This window comes from Rhopalosiphum padi, chromosome 3 (genome assembly GCF_020882245.1).
Source record: "Rhopalosiphum padi isolate XX-2018 chromosome 3, ASM2088224v1, whole genome shotgun sequence".
NCBI classification, from domain to species: domain Eukaryota; kingdom Metazoa; phylum Arthropoda; class Insecta; order Hemiptera; family Aphididae; genus Rhopalosiphum; species Rhopalosiphum padi.
The window spans coordinates 37,186,939-37,209,971 of record NC_083599.1 but is presented as its reverse complement, the minus strand read 5'-3'; the positions used below and the strand labels follow the sequence as shown (position 1 = coordinate 37,209,971).

The following is a 23,033-nucleotide window of genomic DNA, read 5'->3' as shown; positions in this document are numbered from 1 at the left end:
TCCGGTTATTGCAACCAATAGAAAACCAAAATTTGTACAGAAGCGTTGTGCGCAAAAAATGGATATAATATACTGTTTCAATGGATACGTCCGGATGTATCTGGTTATTGCATCCAACAGAAATTTAAAAATCAGTTTTATATCATTTTATAATAATTTTATATTTCAATACTATTCATTGAACGTATTCGGTTTTGCACCCATCAATTAAGATTTAATTTTCTGAATATTTCAATATCAAAAAATGATTTTTTAAAAATGTGGACGTATCCGGTTATTGAACCAAGGCCTTAATTTTCTATTTACAATAATATTTTTAAAATACTCCGACTATTTTTAAATATTTATAGAAGTGGGAAATTTTCAATTTTTTTTTTTCTAAAAATGTCTAAAAATTAATCGCCGTGTTAAATTCGATTCCAAAAAAGTTTTTTTTTTTATATCTGTATAAGAATTAAAAGTAGTCACAAATATTTTTTTATATGCAGTTTTAGTTAAAATTTTGACAATATTCATCAATATTATGAAAAATTGCAAACTGTTTTGTAATTAACAATACATAAAAACGTTTCATTTTATACTCAAGTTTGAAAATGATTTACAATATGATTCTTTGTAAGTAGCTTATACTGAAACTATAAAATCTAAAAATATATAAAGGCAATTTTGTATTGATAATTTAAGTTCAAATTTGGATAAATACTTATTTAAAAAATAAATTATGATGTATTAATTATTTTGTAATGATTTAAAAAGATTATTCATAGGAATTTAAAACTTTTACGTATATTATGATATTATTATGACTTTTACTTACACAATGACATACTTGATTTATTTATTTATAAAAATTGTTATTAAATTTTGAAGTATATAAGTTGATTTAATATGATGGTATGTATAACATATATATAATTAAATACTAATAAAAATAAGAGCAATATTATCTTTGAAAATAATCTTAAAATAATTTTTTGTATCATGCAATAAAATATCATTGAATTTAACACATCGATTATAATATTATAACAGTGAGCCACTCGATGCTTAATTTACAATAGACCAGTACTCACTTTTTACCTGTTTTATTATTTATATTATTATGATTTTTTTTTTCATTAATTATAATATTTGTATTAATATTAAAATAAGTACTCATTATATTGATGTGATTTTTGATAAATATTGTTTTAGAACATTTATATTGCTATGAATTATTTTCGAGAAATTGTCATGCTGTAAATTATTTTCAATGAAATTACGCTATGATATAGAAAGTTCAATCAAATAAATTATAAATGTTAAATATTATAATTGTAAGACCTAAGGTGCGCATATTTTTAAGTTCCACTTACAACATCTTGGTAGTTAATATTAATATATTATGTATCTTTTATATCAAAGTTTATTTATGTTTATCCATAAACCAAAATGTATATGCTTTTGTATAAGTGTAACATTACAAATTTCATATTTTTAATCGTTAAATTTGTAAATACGAACATTTGGAATTAATTAATTACTTAGAAGTGTTGTAAACAAAGATTATTATCTTATATAATATTATGACGAGGGTACTAATTTAAAAATTATTTATTTAGTGCTACACAAAAATGCAGATATTTATGTTGTTATTGTAATTATTATATTATGGTTATTATGTTTTATAAATAGATAAGCTTATTAAAATCTTTCAATGTATTTGAATATTTAATAGGTTTAGTTTTATTAAAAACATAAAAAATTTTCAAAGCTCTTATTCAAAACAAATTATAATATAACTACAAAAAAATGAACTAATTATTAAAACAATGGAACAATCTTTTACACTTATCATTAAAAACTTAACTTAAAATTAAAATTAAAAATTAATAAATGATTATATTATAATAAAATGCTTTATGTAGGTATATTATTTTACATGCATGTAATTTAGGGTTATAAATAACACCAACACAATGTTAATTGTAATAAATAAAAAAATAAAACATTAATTTAAATATCACTCAATACCACTGCAATCAGTTAGGTATTAAATACTATGAACGTTGATTGAATAATATATGTTATATATTATATATTATGTGCAAGTATATTCTTCAGTTGCTCCTTAACTATTATAAAATAGTTTTTATGCAATCACGTAGAGCAAAGGTTTCGAAAGTGGCCTGTATTGATCCCCTGGGGTCAATTATAAACGGCAAGGGGTCTATGTTAACGAAAAAGAAAATTGGGGGTCTGTGAGGTTTAAATAGCGAACCACAAAAGTTATTAGATAAGTCAAAAATGCGTGTATCGTATTTAATTTAATTTGCATTTCTTAAAGTTTTAACTATTAAACAAATTTAATAAATATTGTCATTATTAAAGAAATAAAGGTATGAATAAAAACAAATATAACACGTTTTTATTTTAAAAAAATTGCACCCATAGTAAACCCTATTCAAGTGAACCGCTCCACGTAAGCTATAAAAAACGCCTAGGTGAATTTGTAGGAAAATTTAAAAACTTGACACATGGTTAACGGGAAAAAAAAGTTTGGGAATCTTTGGCGTAAAGTTTACGAGTATAATATGTTTAATTAGTAAAAAATCGGAGAAGTCACTATTTAGTTTATTAGGTCACAAGTCGTGCCTCATAATTGAATAGGTCACTGTGTTGAATTTAAATTCAACAATAAATAATTATATACACAAAATAACTATGACCAATTTATAATATTATGGTCGATTATCTACATTTTTAAATTATGTACAATCATATTAAGAAAACGGATTTAAATACTAAACAAATAATTCCTTGAATTATAAACTGATTGCGAGAGATGCCTTCTAATTCTAATGAACAAATTTGTTTAATAAGTTAGATAATATTGAAATAAAATTTGTATGTTGTATTCCTTCAAAATCATTCGTGCCCAAATGATCAGTAATAATATAATAAATCACAAAAAGGTAAATAAAATCGTATAGTTAATATATTTTGCGAAAGTAAATAACTTATTTCTAAAAATAATATTTTTGGAAGACCTTAAACTGAAGAAAGATTATTGATTATAGAGAAATGTGTTTATGATTTAAGTTGATCTTATTACGAATAAACATTAATTAAGTACTTATTTTTATATTTCTGAATAATCCACTGGTATCAGCTGATAATATAAAAACGTAGCTAATTTTAATTAATAGTTTTAAAAACTATTATTAAATTAGTGAGTTAAGTAATTTGTTATATTTATAACATTAAGGTCTGAAGAAGAAAATTTATATCAGAAGGTGAACACTTGATTGTCTGTACAATCACACCTCGATTCAGGATGAAAATACATAATATCGCGAATAAATATTATTTTTCATCGTACATCAATATTATTATAATGTATTTTGTAGCAATTGTTTTTAGATAAATTCTAATAAATATATATATGTATATATTTCCTAAGTTCAAATTATGTAACAATGAATTATATTTTGAAACTAAGGAACTATAATTCTGCATTTTATTTTACATATTTTAATATTTCACATTATCTTTTAGCCATCTAAAGTAATTTTTTTCACTTATTAATATTTTGTGGTATGGAAAATAATATTTACTTAATAACAACGTTGTTTTTAAACTATTTTGTTTAAAGTACTTACTTAATTAATAAACTAAATAATGTGTATATTATATGTTATAAACTAAAGCTAAAAATCTAACCATTAAAAAATGCTATAAGTTAAAGACCACTTAACGAAAAAAGTCAGTCTCTCTACGTAGTGATTACTATATATATCGTGAGTGAGTCTACTCTTTTTTTAACTCAACACCTACTCTTACTCCCTCTTTGATGAGTAACAATGTTCTTTTATTTGTATAGCTTAACACTTGGCCAATTTCTGAATTGGGCTCTTGTATGTTGTCAACATCTGGCACATGTACGCAAGTATGATCTTTCATTTTTCGTTGTTAAAATTTGTGTTAATGAGGCATGAAATAGACTAAGCCACAATATATATATATATATCTATTTTTATAAAATGATGCTTTGGATAGTGGTACTTGAATTTTTTTTTCTAAGTACTATTCTTTCCATCACCCAATCATTAGGTTTTTGCTATATATATTGGTGGCAGTAGTTTACTGTGCACAAAAAGTCAATTCGGAAACTGGCCAAATGTTAAGCAAAACAATTAAAATACTAAATAGCATTATTGTTCACAAAAGTTGGGATACGTGAGGTACTAGACTATTTTTTCATATTGCCATAAACCATTTTGACTTTATCGATGTAAGAAATTGTTTGGTGTAAAGATACACTGCTGTTTTAACTTAGTCAGGCCACACTTCCATGTACTCATGATATTATAAACTAAAAATTATAGTGTTTTCAACTTTTTCCCACCAGACTAATCGATATTTATATTTTTAAAGTTGACTTTTATTTAGTAGTTTATTTTTTGGCATTTTTATTAGTGTATTAAATTCACGACCCAATAAATTTGTGTTTTTTTCGGAATTACCTTTTAATAAAGACAAATATGATAATACGTGCTTTATGACAATATTATGTACTGACCTTTGGCTGTCGGGCTGTATCAGTAACGGCGGTCTGCCGTCTCGGGTACGGATAAAAGTCGTCGGTGTAGACGATGTTGCGGACGGCACCGCTGAACCGAGGCTCGAAAATGACGCTGGGCAACGCGAGTCGGGTGAGCCGGCCATTGTACCAGCCTGGCATGCCGCCCACATACACGGCCGAATTGGACGCCAATCGGCCGAACTGCAGCTCTTTGCCGGAGGACGCGGCCGCGCTGGTCGCATTGTCCACGGTCAGGGCGGTGACGCGGCCGCGGCGCTCGACGGCCGCCCGGTGCCACCGGCCGTCGTACAGGTCGTGGCCGGCCATCAGTATCTGGGCACCGGCGCCCAGGTTGTACCGCAGTCGCATGGTGCCCTCCACCATTTTCAGCTCGAAAAAGTCGTACGTACCGCCGTCGTCGGTGTACATGAGTAGACCGTTTGGCGACCTCGTCTTGAACTCCATCTCCAGCGTGCCGTTGACACCCGCGTTCCACTTCCGGAACTGGCCGTAGGTGCCGTCCAACACCAGACCACCGGCGGCGCCCAGCACGGCGGCTACGCACCAGACCGCGATCGCCGTCATCGCGGTGATCGTCATGACGGTAATGTTAAAGCTGAGGCGTCGGCGGTGGTGGTGGCGACGGCGGTCGGCCGACCGGCGACGATCACTGCAGCGCGACTACCTCTACCCTCATGCGCGAGCGAAGAATTGTCTCGTCCCCGTCCGCTGCAGCAGATTTACCTGTCGATAACCAAATAAACACGTTCGTATTAATTAATTATAATAATATGTTGTTTTCGTTACTGTAAAACCACAGAAATAATATTATTATAGTATATCGTGTGCATAAAATATGTGTGGCGTATCTACTCAGGATTTTTTGATGGGAAGGAGACGACTAAATATAATATAATATAATGGACTACTAGATTACCATGAATTCCAAAAACTATATAAATATTTTATTAGAAAATGTATCGTTTTACGATATCTATAAATCCTCAAACTTATTATAATCGCTATTAAGATAAATAGTCGATAAGTTATAAAATAAAATATGAATAATTTAGTAATATTATCATAACATATAAGTAACTAAATATAGTTAATAAGTAATTAAAAATAAAAAATATGTCAAAAACATAAATATACATAAAGTTAAAATAAATACTGTAACTAATAATTTTTCTTAATTTATCAAATAATAGAGAAAAATAAAAACAAAAAAATATTAAAAACAAAAACCAAAAAAATAAATAAATAAATAAAAATTACCACTGATTACAACCAGTTAACGATCCAAACAATTGATTTATTAAATAGCTAAAAGAAGTTCTAATAACAAGTCCACATGAGTAATCATTTAGAAGCAAACTTGGATAATCACATCAATATCGGATTGAAATCTTTAATATCTAGCTATGAGACCTGTAACTACATTGGTAGAAAGAGTGATTGAAAACGTGCAATTAAAAGTACTTTTAATTTTAAACAATTGAATAGATTATAGGGATAGAGTTATAAACACACGAATAATGTAAAGGGGAGTGTAAGGAATTATTAAAAATAATTAAGTTCACACAAGACCCTACATAATAAATACTCAGCTACCCAAATTAAAAAAATATATATTTAATTAAAAATATAAATAAATTCTTAGTTTTAACAGACTTTGGTGTCAAGATTAATTATATTATTCACATGATGAGAATTTATATTATACAGTAATGAAATTTAATTTTATTGGTTTATATCATATACGAAAACTAACAAATTAAAAAATACAAAGATACAACATGATAAATAATATTATAATACTTAAATTTTTTATCATATAATAAAATTATTTATAATAATGTTTTTGAAAGATAAATAATTTTAAATGACACGTCATAAAAATAAATGTGTCATCAGAGATCTATCTTACACCATAATTTAAAAAAATAGTAAAGATTTATGTCTTTTTGTGGTGGGTTACCAAATTTACACCAATTTTAATAACTATGTATAATATATATTATTAGGAATGTATTGTTTCACAATATCTTTGTATTGACTATTGGACTCGTTATAATTGATATGAATATATATTAACATTATACATGTAATAGTATACCATTTAATAAATATCCAGTTATTATTAATTCTAAGAACTGTCAGAAAATATGATAGCAATAAAAATAATCCTAGGACTAGTTAATGCAAATCGCGAATATATAAATTAGATTAAATTGCATATACGAAAAAAAAACTTTCGTAAAGACGCAATGGAAAAACTATGACCAAGTTATGGACCTCAGGTAGAAGAACGAAGACGCCACATAAATATCAGAAAGCCCCCATTACAACCTATTTAAATGTACCAGAGCTGTTGAGTTCTTAGCATCTTCAAACCTCACATGCACTTGTTTGAATTAAATAAAATAAACAAACTATTTTAAATTAAATTGCATTCTACATTTACTTTACAATCTTCTATTTATCTTGGAAAAATAAAATATTTTACTTATTATTTTCACTATCACATCTTAAGTTATTTATTTTGAATCATAAAGAAGATTTCCATTGGGCTAAGTAAGAAATGATTTACTTTTACCAAGTTTATCTAAAACATGGACCGATAAGCTTTGATCGAATCAAAGGATTTAAAAACGTGTAGACCATATCTACTTAGGCTTTTGATTCAAAGGAATGATAAATGAATGTTGTAAAGTCATTGTAGAAATGATTATTGAAAAATAAATTATTTAAAAATATGTTGGTGAAAATATGATATAGTAGATAACAGTGTTTTTCAATCAACATAACTAATTAGATTTTAAATAAACAATACTAAAGACAACTAATTTGAAATTTTTGAATAATTTTCCTAGAAAAAGTAAGCTAGATATGAAATGGTAATTAGAAATAATTACTATATTTTCTAATTTAAAAACTAGGTAGTGAATTATATGTGAATAACTATTGTTATTTATTTAAAAAAAAACACCTTTTTGGAAGAACTTAACAAAAAGTAGTGCATATTGGGAGGCACATAATTTAGTGGCATAGATAAAGAAAAACTGCCGAAATTCCATCGGGATATATACTACGGGCTCCATATACATTTTATAACGCTACAGAAACATCAACAATGGATATAACTAAATTGGATGGAAGCGATATAAGAATTAATAAATTGTAATCCCGTCGATTGAACAATTAGGTTTATAAACGGATTCAAACTAAGACACAAACAAATTTACTATATCTGATCATTGAATTCTACAAGATGCACTCAATTTGGAATTATCAAACTTTCTTGAAGACTACGGATATCAGGATATAAGACTAAAAACTAATCATACTTATATTTTAATGTTTTTATTATTTTTACGTTAATAAATAACAAACCCAAATATATAATATTACAAAATTATCGATAAGTAATAAAAATATCTGTTATATAATTCCTTCAGTCAGTCTCATAGTAGGTAAAGTACTTAAATGGGTATAATAGCTATTATTTGTCCACAAAAAATATACATTTAATTTAGTAATATATTATGTAGTAAGCCAAATCAATAATTATTTAATGTACAGTGAAGATGAAAGAAATATTGAATCAATGAAGAAATATAATATAGCAGTACTAACGTATACTACTGTCATTCAACGTCACGATGGGAGTCCAATTTTTTTGGTTATATCAGTATATCTATGTATAATATTAATATAGGTTTATTAAGGCTACAACTTGGAAACCTCGTAAGAAAATATTTTTATGAAGTATTAACCATTCTATAAATAATTAACTATTCATCTAGACTACAAATAATATACAAATGTATACAATTATAATTAATATAACAATTGAACAAATTGTATCATTGTTATATTGAATTTATGTTGTCAAGTTTAACGTACTTTTCGATCAACCATATAAAAACCTAATATAAGTTTGGATTTCAGAAACCCGATGAATATTTTAATGACCATTCAAATTATTTTCACAAATGCATATGTATTCAAAACTTTCGAAGGAAGTTTTAAAAAATCATGAACATACATTTTTTATGCATTTCCGATTAAATCTATTGTAGTAACGACAAGCGCTATATGTAATTCTGTTTATTTACATTTGGACACATTGGGAGGCCTTACAGCGATTGACAACCTGCGAGACAAGTGACAACAAGTATTTGAGAAATGGTAAAAAGCTATATGCTTCATTACAAAATTATCGTGTTCACCGCCTTAATATAATATATGCATGAAAAATAATGCATTTTGTTATTTCGTTAAAGTGACATAATAATATAGTTATTTGAGCTGTTTAACGTAACAATTGACATAACAGTACTAAAACTATTGCTACGGTTATCTCACAAAATTGTTCTTTAAAATGTATAATAGAGAAGTATACAAAAATGTACAAACGAAATACATGTTCCAAATGATAAAATATTTTACTTTTATCAAAAAAAAAACAGAGATATTGAATACAATTATATTATTAATACAATATTTATTTTATTTAATGTTCATGTAAAAAATATAATAAATAAATAAAAAAGTGTTTAAAAAAACTTAAACGATAGAAAAAAAAGTAATAATAATTAATATAATTGTTAAAAACTAAAAATAAAAAGATTTGTCAATTAATACAAAATAGTAACATTATATAATAAATTATATTAATACTATTATATTTTAATTTAAAATAATAATGAATTGTGTGGAAAGAGCGGTAAAACTAATGAGCTATTTTAATCACTTGTAGCAAAAACTGATTGCGAGGGATGCATTTTGCCCAAGACTGACACACACATACATTTATCACACATACAATCTTTGTCACACTTTTGCCTCTTATCAATATTGTTACGACAATGGTACTTGATAACAATACAGCCATTATATCTGTACAAATATCTTGCTTAGATATTGCATAATTTATATACTTTAATATTACTTATTATATATATTATATTATATATTATTATATTATATATTATTATATATATAGAACAATGTGGTTATATTTGATTATATTTTATCTATTTATCTATATTAATTATTTAATAAAATTCGTAAAATAAATTAATTAAGACCACACAGATTCAATAACTTTGAAAAAAAAATAATGTTTAAATGTGTAAGGAGATTATAATGTTATGTAAAAAGGAGAATGTTTTGTTAGGATCACGGTATTTTAATGCCTGACGGTAATTCATAATGAACGGTTGTTATCGTTTTTAACGTCTAGATTCACCAAACTCTTTCATGGAACAGAATGGGAGTAAAAGTACTACTAGCTTATTTTTGATGTATTAGCGAAACATAACAATATATTTATGTATATATTAATCCGATTTTGACAGAAACTTTTACGACCAATGTAGCAAGAAGTAGTAAGCGGAAAAAAGTATTTACTGTACCTTAGATAGAAAAGGTAATTTCCCAACGCTTCAACTAGCATCGAAAATTAAACTTTCAAATAATATTATTCCTAAGGTGTTCACGATATGTTGGAAAAAAATTTTAAAAATGACGGTAAAATTTCATAAGAGTAAAGTTAATATCATAAACCTACTATTTTTCTTAAATTAAAGTATTTTTTTGTTTTTCTTATAACAAATAAAATGCAATATTAATAATTCAAAGAAAATAAATAAGAAATTGTCTAATAAAAATGGTATTGAAGATTAACATAATAATTATAAATCATAATATTTTATAATTAATTAATTTCACTAATACTTAAATAAATCGCTTTAAATTTTAAAAATACGTTAAAAATTAAATCCTATATTAATATACAAAATAAAACATAATAACACATTTTAAAAACAGTTTCATTGTAAAACTAGTTATTTATTATTAATTTATTTTGTTTCAATTCGATAAAACGTTGGCTTGAGATAAATACATGAAGTAATTAACTATTTTATAGAGTATCATTTTTTTTCTAATTTAATTAGAATAACATTAAATTACACGTAATACAACTATTAAAATTTGTTTAATTAGTTGAATATAAATATATATTACATTTAAATATTCGACTGTTACAGTAAATGTCAACAATTAACAAGTTTGTTTTAATTTAAATTAGACCATTAAATTAATTTTAAGTAAAAATTTTGAGTCGACAAAAATAATATTCAAATTAATTTTAATACAATGGATTTTTTTTTTTTTTTAATAATATAAAGTAAAATAGCATAAACTAAGTAATTGCCGCTTGTATTTCATTATTTTATCACTTTAATGAAAATTGTAAGAATGCTATCAACTTGAACTGAATGTTCAGTTTCAGACATGGACAAATAAAATCTTTTATCTACGAGTAAATAATAATTGTAAGAATACTTTAATTATTATTTGTTAAGTGTAATGGTAATGGGCACAAGTTACATTAAAAAAATATAATTTAAATCATCAAGTACGTTATTGTGTTGTTTAGTTTCAATAAATACATATTTATTAAATATTTAGTTCTTATATATTTTAAAGCCAATGTATTTTTCATCACTTTCATCACATTTTTTTCAAATTCGTTATGGTGTCCCACAAGATAACTTGTAGTTGTTAAACCAATTTTTTAGTTATTAAAGTGTCAAAGTAAATCCACTATGCATTCATATTTTATCAACACTTTAGTGCAACTTTGTTTAAATTTCTAATACTTTTCTAGCATAGGTAACTTGAAATTAATTTTAATAATACAGATATTATAATTTACTCGTTGATTCTATGTAAAAGTCATTACTCTTCAAACTTTTAAATAAAATATTGTAATTTAAAACGGATATAATTTACGTAAGTAATATTGTATTATGTACTTTTATCATAAAATATATTTAATTTTACAAATAAATGTATTTTTTTCATTTAAATACAAGAGATATTTTTTAGAATCATTTCAAATGTATAACAAAGTAAATTATAATATCAAATTTATTATTCAAATCCCTAATAATTATTTTTTTTAACTTTTTTAATAGTATTTTCAATTTGCTGGAATATATTTTGTATTTAAAAAAAATCGAAAAACTGTTACGAATATGTTTTTAAATAGTTATTTTAATATTGTTCACAACAACTAATTTTATAAATTTATGCTTGGAGTTCAAAATTAATATATCATACAAAAGATGAAAAATTGAGTTAGTCGTCAATTTAAGTTTATAATTTATTTTACGAAACGAATAAGAAAAATATTTTATTTATAAAGTATAATTAAAACATCTATAATTATTAAATACCAAATAATAATTTTTTAAATATTATAAACAATTTATAAGTTGATGATTAAAATGTTTATGAAAAAATAAAATAAATAATATAATTTTTGAAGTTTTTGGCATAGTTTAAATTTATTTATCAATAATACATTATTACAGTTTGTTACAATACAACATAAAGATATGAATATTTTTTTTTAGATTTTTAGTTAATTTTATAAAAATTATATGAATATATTTTATATGGTTTTTAAATAAATCTTTGATGTGGTATTAAAGAATTTTCATAATATATTAAAGTGTATATAATTACACGTTTTTAGAATTTACGAGTATAACTCATGAGACATTTATTTAAACAAATTATTATTTTTAACGTAATACGATATTATTAGATAGTTAAATAATTGGAGTAAAATATACATGTTAAACTAAAGTATTGTTGTAATTAAAAATGTTCTTATTTTATAAAATAATAAATTATGATTAAAATTACAACTATTAAGCCATTAAAGTCTAATAACACATAAACAGTAGACGATATTATTATATACATTATACATGGTGGGATTAAATTAAATTATTTCTTATTGACCATATTGTATATTCTCTTATTTTATATACTGTTAGCAAGCTTGATAATTACCGTACTATAATTTAATTTTTATTTAAATAATTATATTATACATACAGACATAAAGGCTATATAATACCTTATATATGTATAATATTATACTATAATGTTCTTCTGAATAGAACATTTTAATTGTTATATTTTCAATAATGGTTAACGTCACAATTAAATTATGAGCTATTATTAGTGAATACGATTAAATTACATATTTTGGTAAATATTTTACAGAAATTTTTAATAGAATATCATTTATCGATTAAAAATGTAAATTTGTCAATTTTCTCACATTGAGAATTTTTACAACTAAGTTATTATACGTACTTTCATCTAAATTAAATAAGTTCGTTTTTGGTGAATATATTTTTAATTCCACTTCAAACTTTACTGATGAAAAATAGAAGACGTAACCTTAAGCAAAATCTAATAATATTTTTTGTGTTTTAAAATTACTAAATTACAATTACTTTTTTGGTAGCCATTAAAAATGAATTTAGTTCTTCTGAAAATAATAGTATTGATCATAATTTCAAAATAATATTAATAATTTTAAAGTAAATATTTCCATATATACGAATATTGTACTAATGTATACACTGAGCAAGCATAATATTATATTTTATAAAAAATATCGTATACCTATGGATTATGTTATACAATAGTGTTAAAAATTTTAATATTCTGTCTTCACAAATCATTCTTACTCCATTTAACATAGCTTGAAATGTAATTTTATTTAAATTCAAAACAATGAGACGTAAAAAAAATATAACGTTTATCTTTTAAAATAAACAAAAACTAAAAAACAAAAACAAAAGATATACATTCCTCGAGTTTTTTAGCAATGGCATCAAAAGATTCAATATTCACGCTGAATGTATAAAAGTATGATATACAAAAACTTAAGTGTCCACAAATAATATCTTATGATTTTAAAAACTATTGTCAATGATAATAAATACTGATTTAAAAATAATAAAATATATTTATTACCTATAAACGCTTTATAATGGCGAATACGATTTATGAGTATAGTGTATTTAATCATACTCAACTGAATGATTCTAATATTTTTTTTGTACACTGTAATTTGATACCTATTTTTTACTTTTTTCATCGATACTCACTAAACCCACATTAATCACGGTAAAACTGTAAAAAGTGCACCTTTTCATCCATTCTATAAACTTTTCCTGATAATTATCGTATTATAAAAAGTGCGTGATGATTTTATTTATTAACTAAAACGCATACAATATTTAAGAATTTTAATACGTATTACTAACTAAAGACTTATTTCACTTCTTAGATTAATGTAATTTTTTTGGATGTAATAAAATAGATAGACTGATATCTATTTTATTAATATAAAACTAACATAGGAATGGTATTTATTTTATATTACATTTTAAGAATTTAAATGGCATTATATTAGTGGGTAGTTGACTGTTAGCATTAAATTATAATATTTTTTAGTAGTAATATTTTTTATAACTTTTCCATCACCTACATCGAAGATAAATCATAATGGCTAATAAATTACATTTATTAACATGGATGTACCTATTTACTGAATTATTATTTTTGTTAACGACATTGCAAATTACATATTAACAGTTGAACCCATTATAGTTAATGATGTGTATCAGTAAATTATTCGTTAAATAAAATAATATATAAGCTACGCTAGTTTATTTTTGTTCATACATATTTTCTTATTTAGAATTAACATATTATTTCGTGTCTACTCGTCATAAATATTAAAATAAATTATTATTAACATTTAATGAAAATCAAAATAATTTGTCAAATTGTGTAAAATAGTAGGTATATTATAAAGGTTACTTAGGCCATTTTTTTCAGTTAATATTCACTCACTTTCCTTTAAAAATACTAGGAATCTAATCTCCCCCCTTCCCTCATAAACCATTCTCACCCACCATCAGTGTGGCTCAAATGCTCCTAAACTGTGGTTCCAACACTACCTTATGACCATAACAAGTGGTATATAAATAAGTGTTATTTTTTTTTTTTTAAGTTTAGATTATTCAAAGGATAGTTACTAGTATATATTTTTATAAATTGTTAAAGTTTTATTTTTTATTATTAGTTGATTTTAGTTCTAAAAACAGAAAATCAAATCACATTAAATCGATATAGTAAATACATACAAAACGTGGGTAGTTTTTAAACAGCTGACGCACTTCTCAAAAAATAGCAGGCTAAATCCAAAGTATACCAGAATTTTGTTAAATATTTTATTAGTATTATCTGTACAACTGATATTGTTATACGTGTGAAAAGAACCTACTGTTCCAAAACAATTATGGAATTTTTTATAATTTATTTCAAAATCCAATAATTAGACTTTATATTACAATTATATTAAATAGAATAAGAATAATAATATAAAGATCAAAATTTTTAAACGGTTTAAACGGTTATTTATTATGGTGTTAATTGTGCGTACTGGTCTACGTATACATACCCGCCAACGTGCGCGCTTACATATAATTATTTAATTTAAATGTGTATAGATTAACCTAATACGAATACGTATAAATTAATGACATGTATAGGACCCCTAAATATGCCTAAGTACAGCCACTACCAAGAACCCGTTTTACTCCGAACAATCTATGACATCGCGTCTGCAGTTAAACGAAGCGCTATGCCTCATCGGTTACGCAGTAAGATTAGAAAGGAAGTGATTAAAAACAATCGATAGAAGAAGGTTACCACTATTTATTCCATATAGGGCTCTTAAATCGTCTCAAGTTTTAAAAAATCACCGTGGAAATATATCATAAACATAAACTGATTACTGAACACATATTGCTAGTTTATCGATAATATTTAGGATAAAACTATGTTTTCATTAAATAAAAGCACCCACTAAGATCATGTTGCTGAAAAATTCTACAGATTTTACCTCTATTAACGGGTCCCTTCATCGACGCAGAGCTTTTTATGTTGATATATGAGCGGTTTTAAGAATATTTTATAAAAATTCAAATATATTTAATTACGAATTCAAAGTATTCTACATTGTATAATTTAATGATATCATTCTTGGTTTTCGAAAAGAAAAAGTAAATAAGAAAATCTATAAAAATGTAATTATTAAAAACATATATTAAAACGCAAATCTGTTTCTAGTGCAGTTTTAAAAATAAAATACTTATTATACAATCAAAAGAGAAAGATATTTTGGAGAAGATTACGTAATATATTCATTAGTTCATTACTTAACATATTTAGCAGGTATTTATTTAACAATTTAAGCTACACATCAATACATCACTCATTTTTCTACTCATCTCAAACAACAGTGTCATTAAATAATGCTTTATTTAAACTATATAATTTATATCGTTCTTTTAAAATTAATATGGAACGAATAATCACTGTTATCAATATGTATATGTTTTAATTAAAAACTCAAGGGCGTAACACACTCTTAATACAATCAGTTTCCCTTTTTTTTAAAACTCCACACATACACAATATAACTATTATAATATATTATATATATATTATATATATAACACATACAATTTCCAAAAACAAAAAACAGTTCTTGTGTCATATTATATAAACGATTAGAGAAGGAAAAGAAACAGCGATATCAGCGATATGTTTATGGGCATGCACAAAAGGCGACGAAAAAACAAACAATTTCCGCGACAGTAAAAACCTTTTAACAACGGAAGAATTGTGCAAAAGAAAAAGTAGGTGAAATTACACTTGATTCCTATGGTTTGTGTATGAGTTTGTGTGTTAGTGTGTGAGTATGTATGTGATGTGTCCGTATTTCACGCACGCATCTAACCAAATAAATGGTTCGTTGTTTATTTTTTTTTGTCTTTTCCATTTTAGGCCAAATATCCATCCTACTTCGTATCATGTGTGTAATCCACGTGAAAATATTAAATCCCTTGGATTAAACTAATAATATTACATATAATATATGGTAGGTTTGTCAGCATTAAAAATAATTCAACTATAGAGATAATATACGACATAATGTAATATTATAATATGATATAGGATATAAAAATAAATAAATAATAAAATAGAAAATATGAATTTAAAAAACTTTTTTTGTCTTTCAAATAATTTTGTATGTTTAAATGTTTTATAATTCCATAATTTGTACATACATCATCATAGTTTTGACATAACATAGATTTTTAAAACAAATTAATTATTAAAAATTACATTTTTATATATTATACAATTGATAATAATACTGCATATTTTCACAATTAAATTACCAAACTAAACTACATATAATACGAAAGTTGTATTCAATTAACTCTGTATAATTCATATTAAACATATAGAAAATTAAAATTGTATGAAGCTTACTTATCCTTATTATTTTAATGAATAAAAAACAAATAGTCATTGTAAAACATTGGAATTAATGTTAATATAAGTACATATTATCTGAATTATACCGAAGATTACAACATATTTAGCAATGAAGAAAGTAAATTAAAAAACATTATAATCACATTATACAATTATATTTAGATCCTTATTATCAATTTTAATCAAATTAAATGCTTATATTTTTAAGGACGTGTAACATAATATGGTGCTAGTTTAGCTAGTATAATTTTTGTTAACTTAATGTATTATATAATATATAATTACGATAAAAATAACTCTTAACTGGAACCAAAGATCAAGTTTGGGTAATTGACACGATTACAAAGAAAATTATATAACCAAAACATATCTTGCAATACCCCAGAGCCTAACAAAAAATTTTAAGATTAATATATTCATTTATTTTCTCTGATCCAAAAAATAATCTAACACAATATTTAATAACTTACAATAGATATTTTTAGTCGAAAAAGTTTACTAGTATGCATCAACATAAATCACCTTTCAATCTATCAGTAAAAAACGATTACATAAATATATAAATTTTATTTAAATAATATTATTTTAAGTTAGTTTTTAATTCATACATTAGTATGGTATTTAAAATATCTGAAAGGGTTTATTGTATTTAAAAAATTGTTGAAATAAAATTTGTTAGTAATTTATTGCATTATATGAAATTGGAGAGTAAATATTTATGTATTTTAAGTTAAAAATAAAATAAAATAAATAAATTGAAAAACAAAAATAAAAAAAAATTATCATATCCACAAAATTCCGTCTGATGAAAATGTCAAGGTCTTACGACTTACAGTAACTTAGATAGGTAGTACTAAACATTTTTTATTTTAACCACCTCTCCCTCTCACAAAACAAAGCCTCATTTGCTATCAGAAAAGAGCATCAATGTCGAAGATTGAAGTATTTTTATATGTTAATAAATATATAATTATAATACATTTTAATAAAACAAAAACTTTAAGTAACAAATCATTGTAATTATTTATGTAACTGAGATCTAACAATTCAATATGAGTGCTATTTAATATATCTACTACTACTCACAAATCAAATACATACTATCTATTATTTATTATTAAAATTAATTTTTATTAGGTTTTAAAGATTAGAAAAATTATAATAAACATAAAACTTAGGTACTTAACTACTTAAGGCCCAAAGGTAGATCATTTGCAACTCGAATGTCAAAATAATATGAAAATAAAATATTAGATAGGTATTTATTTTGTATTAATATTTATGTGTTTATTTAAGTAATGAATTTTACTCTAAAAATGATACTATACTTTTTTTACTAAAATAAATGTGATTATACTTTAATTTATTAATAACTATTATTGTATTTCATATTTATTAACCATCACTATTCTGATTTAATAAATTTACCTTTAAAAAAAAATCCTTATTAGTTGTATGAATATCGATGAACAAATTTAGATGTACATGATATATAGTAAAATTGTTATACAAAATTTGTCACTTAATGATTTATGTTCACAAATGTTTGAAAATAAATAGTATTAAAACACAATTATTTCAATTTCTTAAAAATTGTATCTATGAATAAAAAATATTTTTGAGAGTTTAAAAAACTTTTCAACACTTAGTGTTAGACTCAAACATTTTTACTGGCATTTACTTTAAGGTATTAGATAGTGATGCAAAGCATGCCGGTTCGACGTCCTGGCCCGTGGCACTCGTCAATCTATCGAAGGCGCATAATGTGGGTGATCAGAGACGTTGCCCTCGGTGTTGAGCTAATACGCACAATACCAACCCGCGTCAACCTACCATACGTTCATTTATCTGTATTTTAAATGGTTTATATGTCAATCCATTAAAATATATGTTTACCGATTGAACAAGGCTAAATAATATATCGTACTACTATCTGTAAACCAAAAACATTATGCACATGATTTACGGCATAGTTTATTAGTTATTATTAAAATTATGCACTGCGCGAGTATTTTTTTATTTAAATTTATAGCTATTTTGTTTAAAACAAATCATAAAATAATAGTGATCTATGATATTGTAAAACATTTCCATTTCCTTATTCCAATAAAATAAACATTACTATTAGTATTTTATGAACTCACCTATGCCAATAAAATATTGTTTCACGTCAATAAAATTAAATTTAAAAAATATAGGCAAATGGGTACCACCCTGCTATACAATAGGTGTCGAATAACTGAGTGAGTCACTGTAATGGATGAGTTAAATTTAAATTCAATGATATATAGCTGTATACGAAATACAATTCTGTCAAGTCTACATCACTAACTACTAAGTATATTTCATAATATTTTTATTGATATCGCTATTCGAGTAATTTATATTAGTATTACAGTAGGATGATTTAGTTTTTTGAAAAATATTTCATTTATTATATTATTATAATAATCATAAATATAATTTGTACCATATTAAATTATTGTTATTAAATTTTAATACAATACTAATTTACAATAAACTGTATGAATAAATTTCATGTATCGTGAAATAGATAGGTTATATCTTAAAATGAATCTCCATATTTTTTAAATGTCATTGCGTATAGTAAAATTCATAAAAGTTCTAAATCTCCATTATGAATAATTTTTCAAATGAAAAAAAAACAATTAAAATCATTACCTATATCGTTAAAATATTTAATTTCGTCCAATCTGAATTTTGAACTTCAAATAACTATACACTATAATGCTAAATATATTATTTAGATTTCTTAATGCTTGTATGAACTACTATGTATAAGGAATATTTTATTAAATTTCCAAACTGTAGCTATACAAATTTAAGATATTATAAATTGTTCATTAAAAAATACTTTTAGTTTATACATTTTTGAGATTTTTACAAATTAAGTTAAAAGATTTAATCATATTTAGTCAAAAACTGGTTTAACGTAAAAATTCTCGTTTTTCTTTATTTTTTTGTTTGTTTTTCAAACAAACAAGGAAAAAACTCACACAGCATTGTAAAATCAGTATATTCTTTACTTCGCTCAGAATCTAAAACTTTATTGAACTTTTTAAATACCTTCATAATATATCTAATAATAAAATATGTTAAATTATTTAAAAGTTAAGATACAGAATTTAACTATTTTGCATATTTTCTTTTCATAGTAATCTCAATATTATATTGAATTCAAATGGACTTTTGTTTATAATAAAATAACTAAAAGTATATAAATTTTGTTTTACATATTTTAGCATATTTCTGAGTTTTCGTGTATTGAAGTCTTATCTTTAAGTATTTGAATATTTTGTTATATATTTAAAAGGTTTGGAATAAGATCCTCTTTTAAACTTGATTCGAATATAAATTTATAATAGTATATTTTTTAGTTAGTACTTTAGTAGAACTTTCTTTGTTCATAAGTACATAGTATTTCTCACATTATAAATATAACTGTACGCAAAATAACTTTTATTCCAATTTAAAACAATATTCTTTTATTTTTTATTTTTTAATTCTATAGAAAATCAAGATTATTACAAAAAATGTTTTATCTTTGTATACTTCCTTAAAAGTTAAATATATCGGTGTCATACTTGATAAAAGATTGACTCAGGATCCTCACATCAAATCTAAAAGGAAAATTCTCAATAGTTGACTTAATTTAATTCACAAAATTATTCTGAAATCAAAACTAGCTTTTCACACAAAAATTACAATCTACAAATTACTATTAAGACTTATTTGGGCCTATGCAATTTAAATCTGGAACTGTGAAAATAAATTCCAAATACGTTCCCTTCAAACCTTTCAACCATTACTATCTGCATTATCTTTTCTGCACCATGGTACGTAACTTCTTACACACACCAAAATAATCAATTAGCCACAAATCCTAATAAAAATTTCACTCTAAATTATTATTATACTCAATCTAACTATCTAGCTACTGATCTTAGATTCAACTCAATTCCTGGAAATCCCACACATTTTCTTATGAGAAAATGGTATCGAAATTTATTGAATCAACTAAGTATTTATAAATAATTAAAAGAAAAAAATTAACGTTGTGTTTTATCACTGGACTACTCAAGTATATCATTGTTGCACATTTTTATCATATTTATTATTGTGTTTTATAACATAGATTGTAAATTAAATATTCTTTAATAAATAAAAATCTTTGTATACTTGTTTTAATGTTATTTTTTAACTATTATTATTCTATCAATATATTATCAAAAAAAATACTTAAATAAATTAGTTTTAATTTATAAGTACGCTAAATATCTCCTATTATTTATTTTAACAATATACACGGACAAAGCCATTTAAATAGTTATTTACATATTTTCCAATTATATGTTATACCTATTGGTATATTTGAGAAGCAATGAGCAAAATACTCAAACATTTTTTAAAAAAAAGTGTCCTTAGCATTGTCATCTGAACAGAATTACATATTTTTTACGTTTGGAAAATATATAGCAATACAAAAATATTTATTAATAATGTATTAACATTTCATTTTAAGTACGTACAATTAATAATTTATAGAAATAAAACAAGGATAATTTACTTAAACTTTTTTTAGAGTATAATATTACAATTTATAAAATAGAATAATTGAAACATTTCATATTACTCTAATATTCAATTATTATTAATTAATTATTTTTAATTATTATTTATTATCAAATAAAATACAGTTTAGATTAAATTTGGAATTTAATATTATAATAAAAAAACTCTTCAAGATGTAAACTTAAAATACCTAAAGAGCTTATTAGGAATGGGAAATCGAAAAAAAAAATTAAAAGTTTCAGATTAATGACGTATAGATTTGTCGTCTTTTTTTAATAAAATATTTTTAATGATAACGTTTTTAAATATCTCTTACATAGTTCTATATTAAATATGTTAGTTTATTAGTTAAAACTATAGAAAATAAAAAAACACTGATGGTAAAACGTATGTATATGTCATTACTTTCATGACAAAACTTTAAAAAAAAAACGTATTCGTCGTCATTGCTAATCAAAGAAAGAAACAATCTGGAAAAAATCTAACAGGGTAAGAAAGATTCGATAACATGTTATACTTGTTATAGACATATAATATGTTACCTACTCCATTATTATAATCATTTTTTAAGAAATTCTCAATTAAATAAATATAATTCCTGATTAAACTAGTATTCAATAAAATGAAAAATGTTGTATATCATCGAAACCTCACTTCAAACATATTCAAAATATATGCATATAAAATAAAATAGATTTATACATAGTTATAATAATAATAATAATAATAATAAAAAGATGGGCAAGTGGATATCGCTCTACTGTGTAGTATAGATGGAGAGTAGGTCACTATAATGGATGTGTTAAATTTAAATGCAATGACAGATATCATTATATACGATAAACGATTCTGAACGGAGGTGATTTGTCAGTCTAGTATAATTAGTAGGATGCATTATATTATTACCTATATTTAAATTGTAATATATCATTATTTTATTAAATTTCGAAAAACAAATAAATTTCATACGCTCATACATTTTTTCTCTATTGACGCTGGAGTTTTTTTTTTAACTTATTTGAAGAAAAAGTTGAACACAGGAACCTTGTGTTGGATTTTTTAGCCTTAGATATAAATTACAAAGATTTTATGAATTTTAAACTTCAAAATTCCTTGCAAATTTTCGCGATTTTGACATATTTTGTACACATTTGAAATTTTAATTCTTATAAAAAAAAATTGTGAATAGCGATTTTTTAATTTTTTTTACTACAATAAGAATAACTTATAATAATAAACATTGTATTAAATTTTAAAGATTTTTTGGAAAGCCAATTTTTTTTATCGGAATTTCAAGAAAAAAAAATTTAGAAAAATCAAAAATTTCAATGGTTTATAAATAGTTTAAAAAAATTCTAAATATTTTGAAAATTTCATCGTAAATATATAACGCTAGTATAAATATTTGGTGAAAATTTCAAGTATTTATAATGATTCGTTTTTGAGTTACAGCAAAATCAAAAAATCATTAAATTTTGTCAAAAAGTGATTATGCGTTAAAATTCCTGTTTTTCCGTTATTTTTTCCGGGGTTTTCTGACGCTTTTGAAAACTACTGGAAATTTTTTACTTTTGACATCCCAAAGTACCAAGTAAATTCAATTTCCTTTTCAAAGAGGGGCTGAAGTCAAAAATCA

General features: G+C 24.1%; 1 protein-coding gene across 1 annotated transcript in view; it reads right to left on the bottom strand.

The window, feature by feature from the left end:
• LOC132924272 (neurexin 1) overlaps positions 1 to 23,033 on the bottom strand; it is a 238,808-nt gene that overhangs the window by 204,474 nt on the left and 11,301 nt on the right. The window contains exon 2 of the mRNA XM_060988475.1: positions 4,562 to 5,308. Coding sequence (XP_060844458.1) covers positions 4,562 to 5,164 — 603 coding nt within the window. The 5' untranslated portion in view covers positions 5,165 to 5,308. The remainder of the gene's footprint in view (positions 1 to 4,561; positions 5,309 to 23,033) is intronic.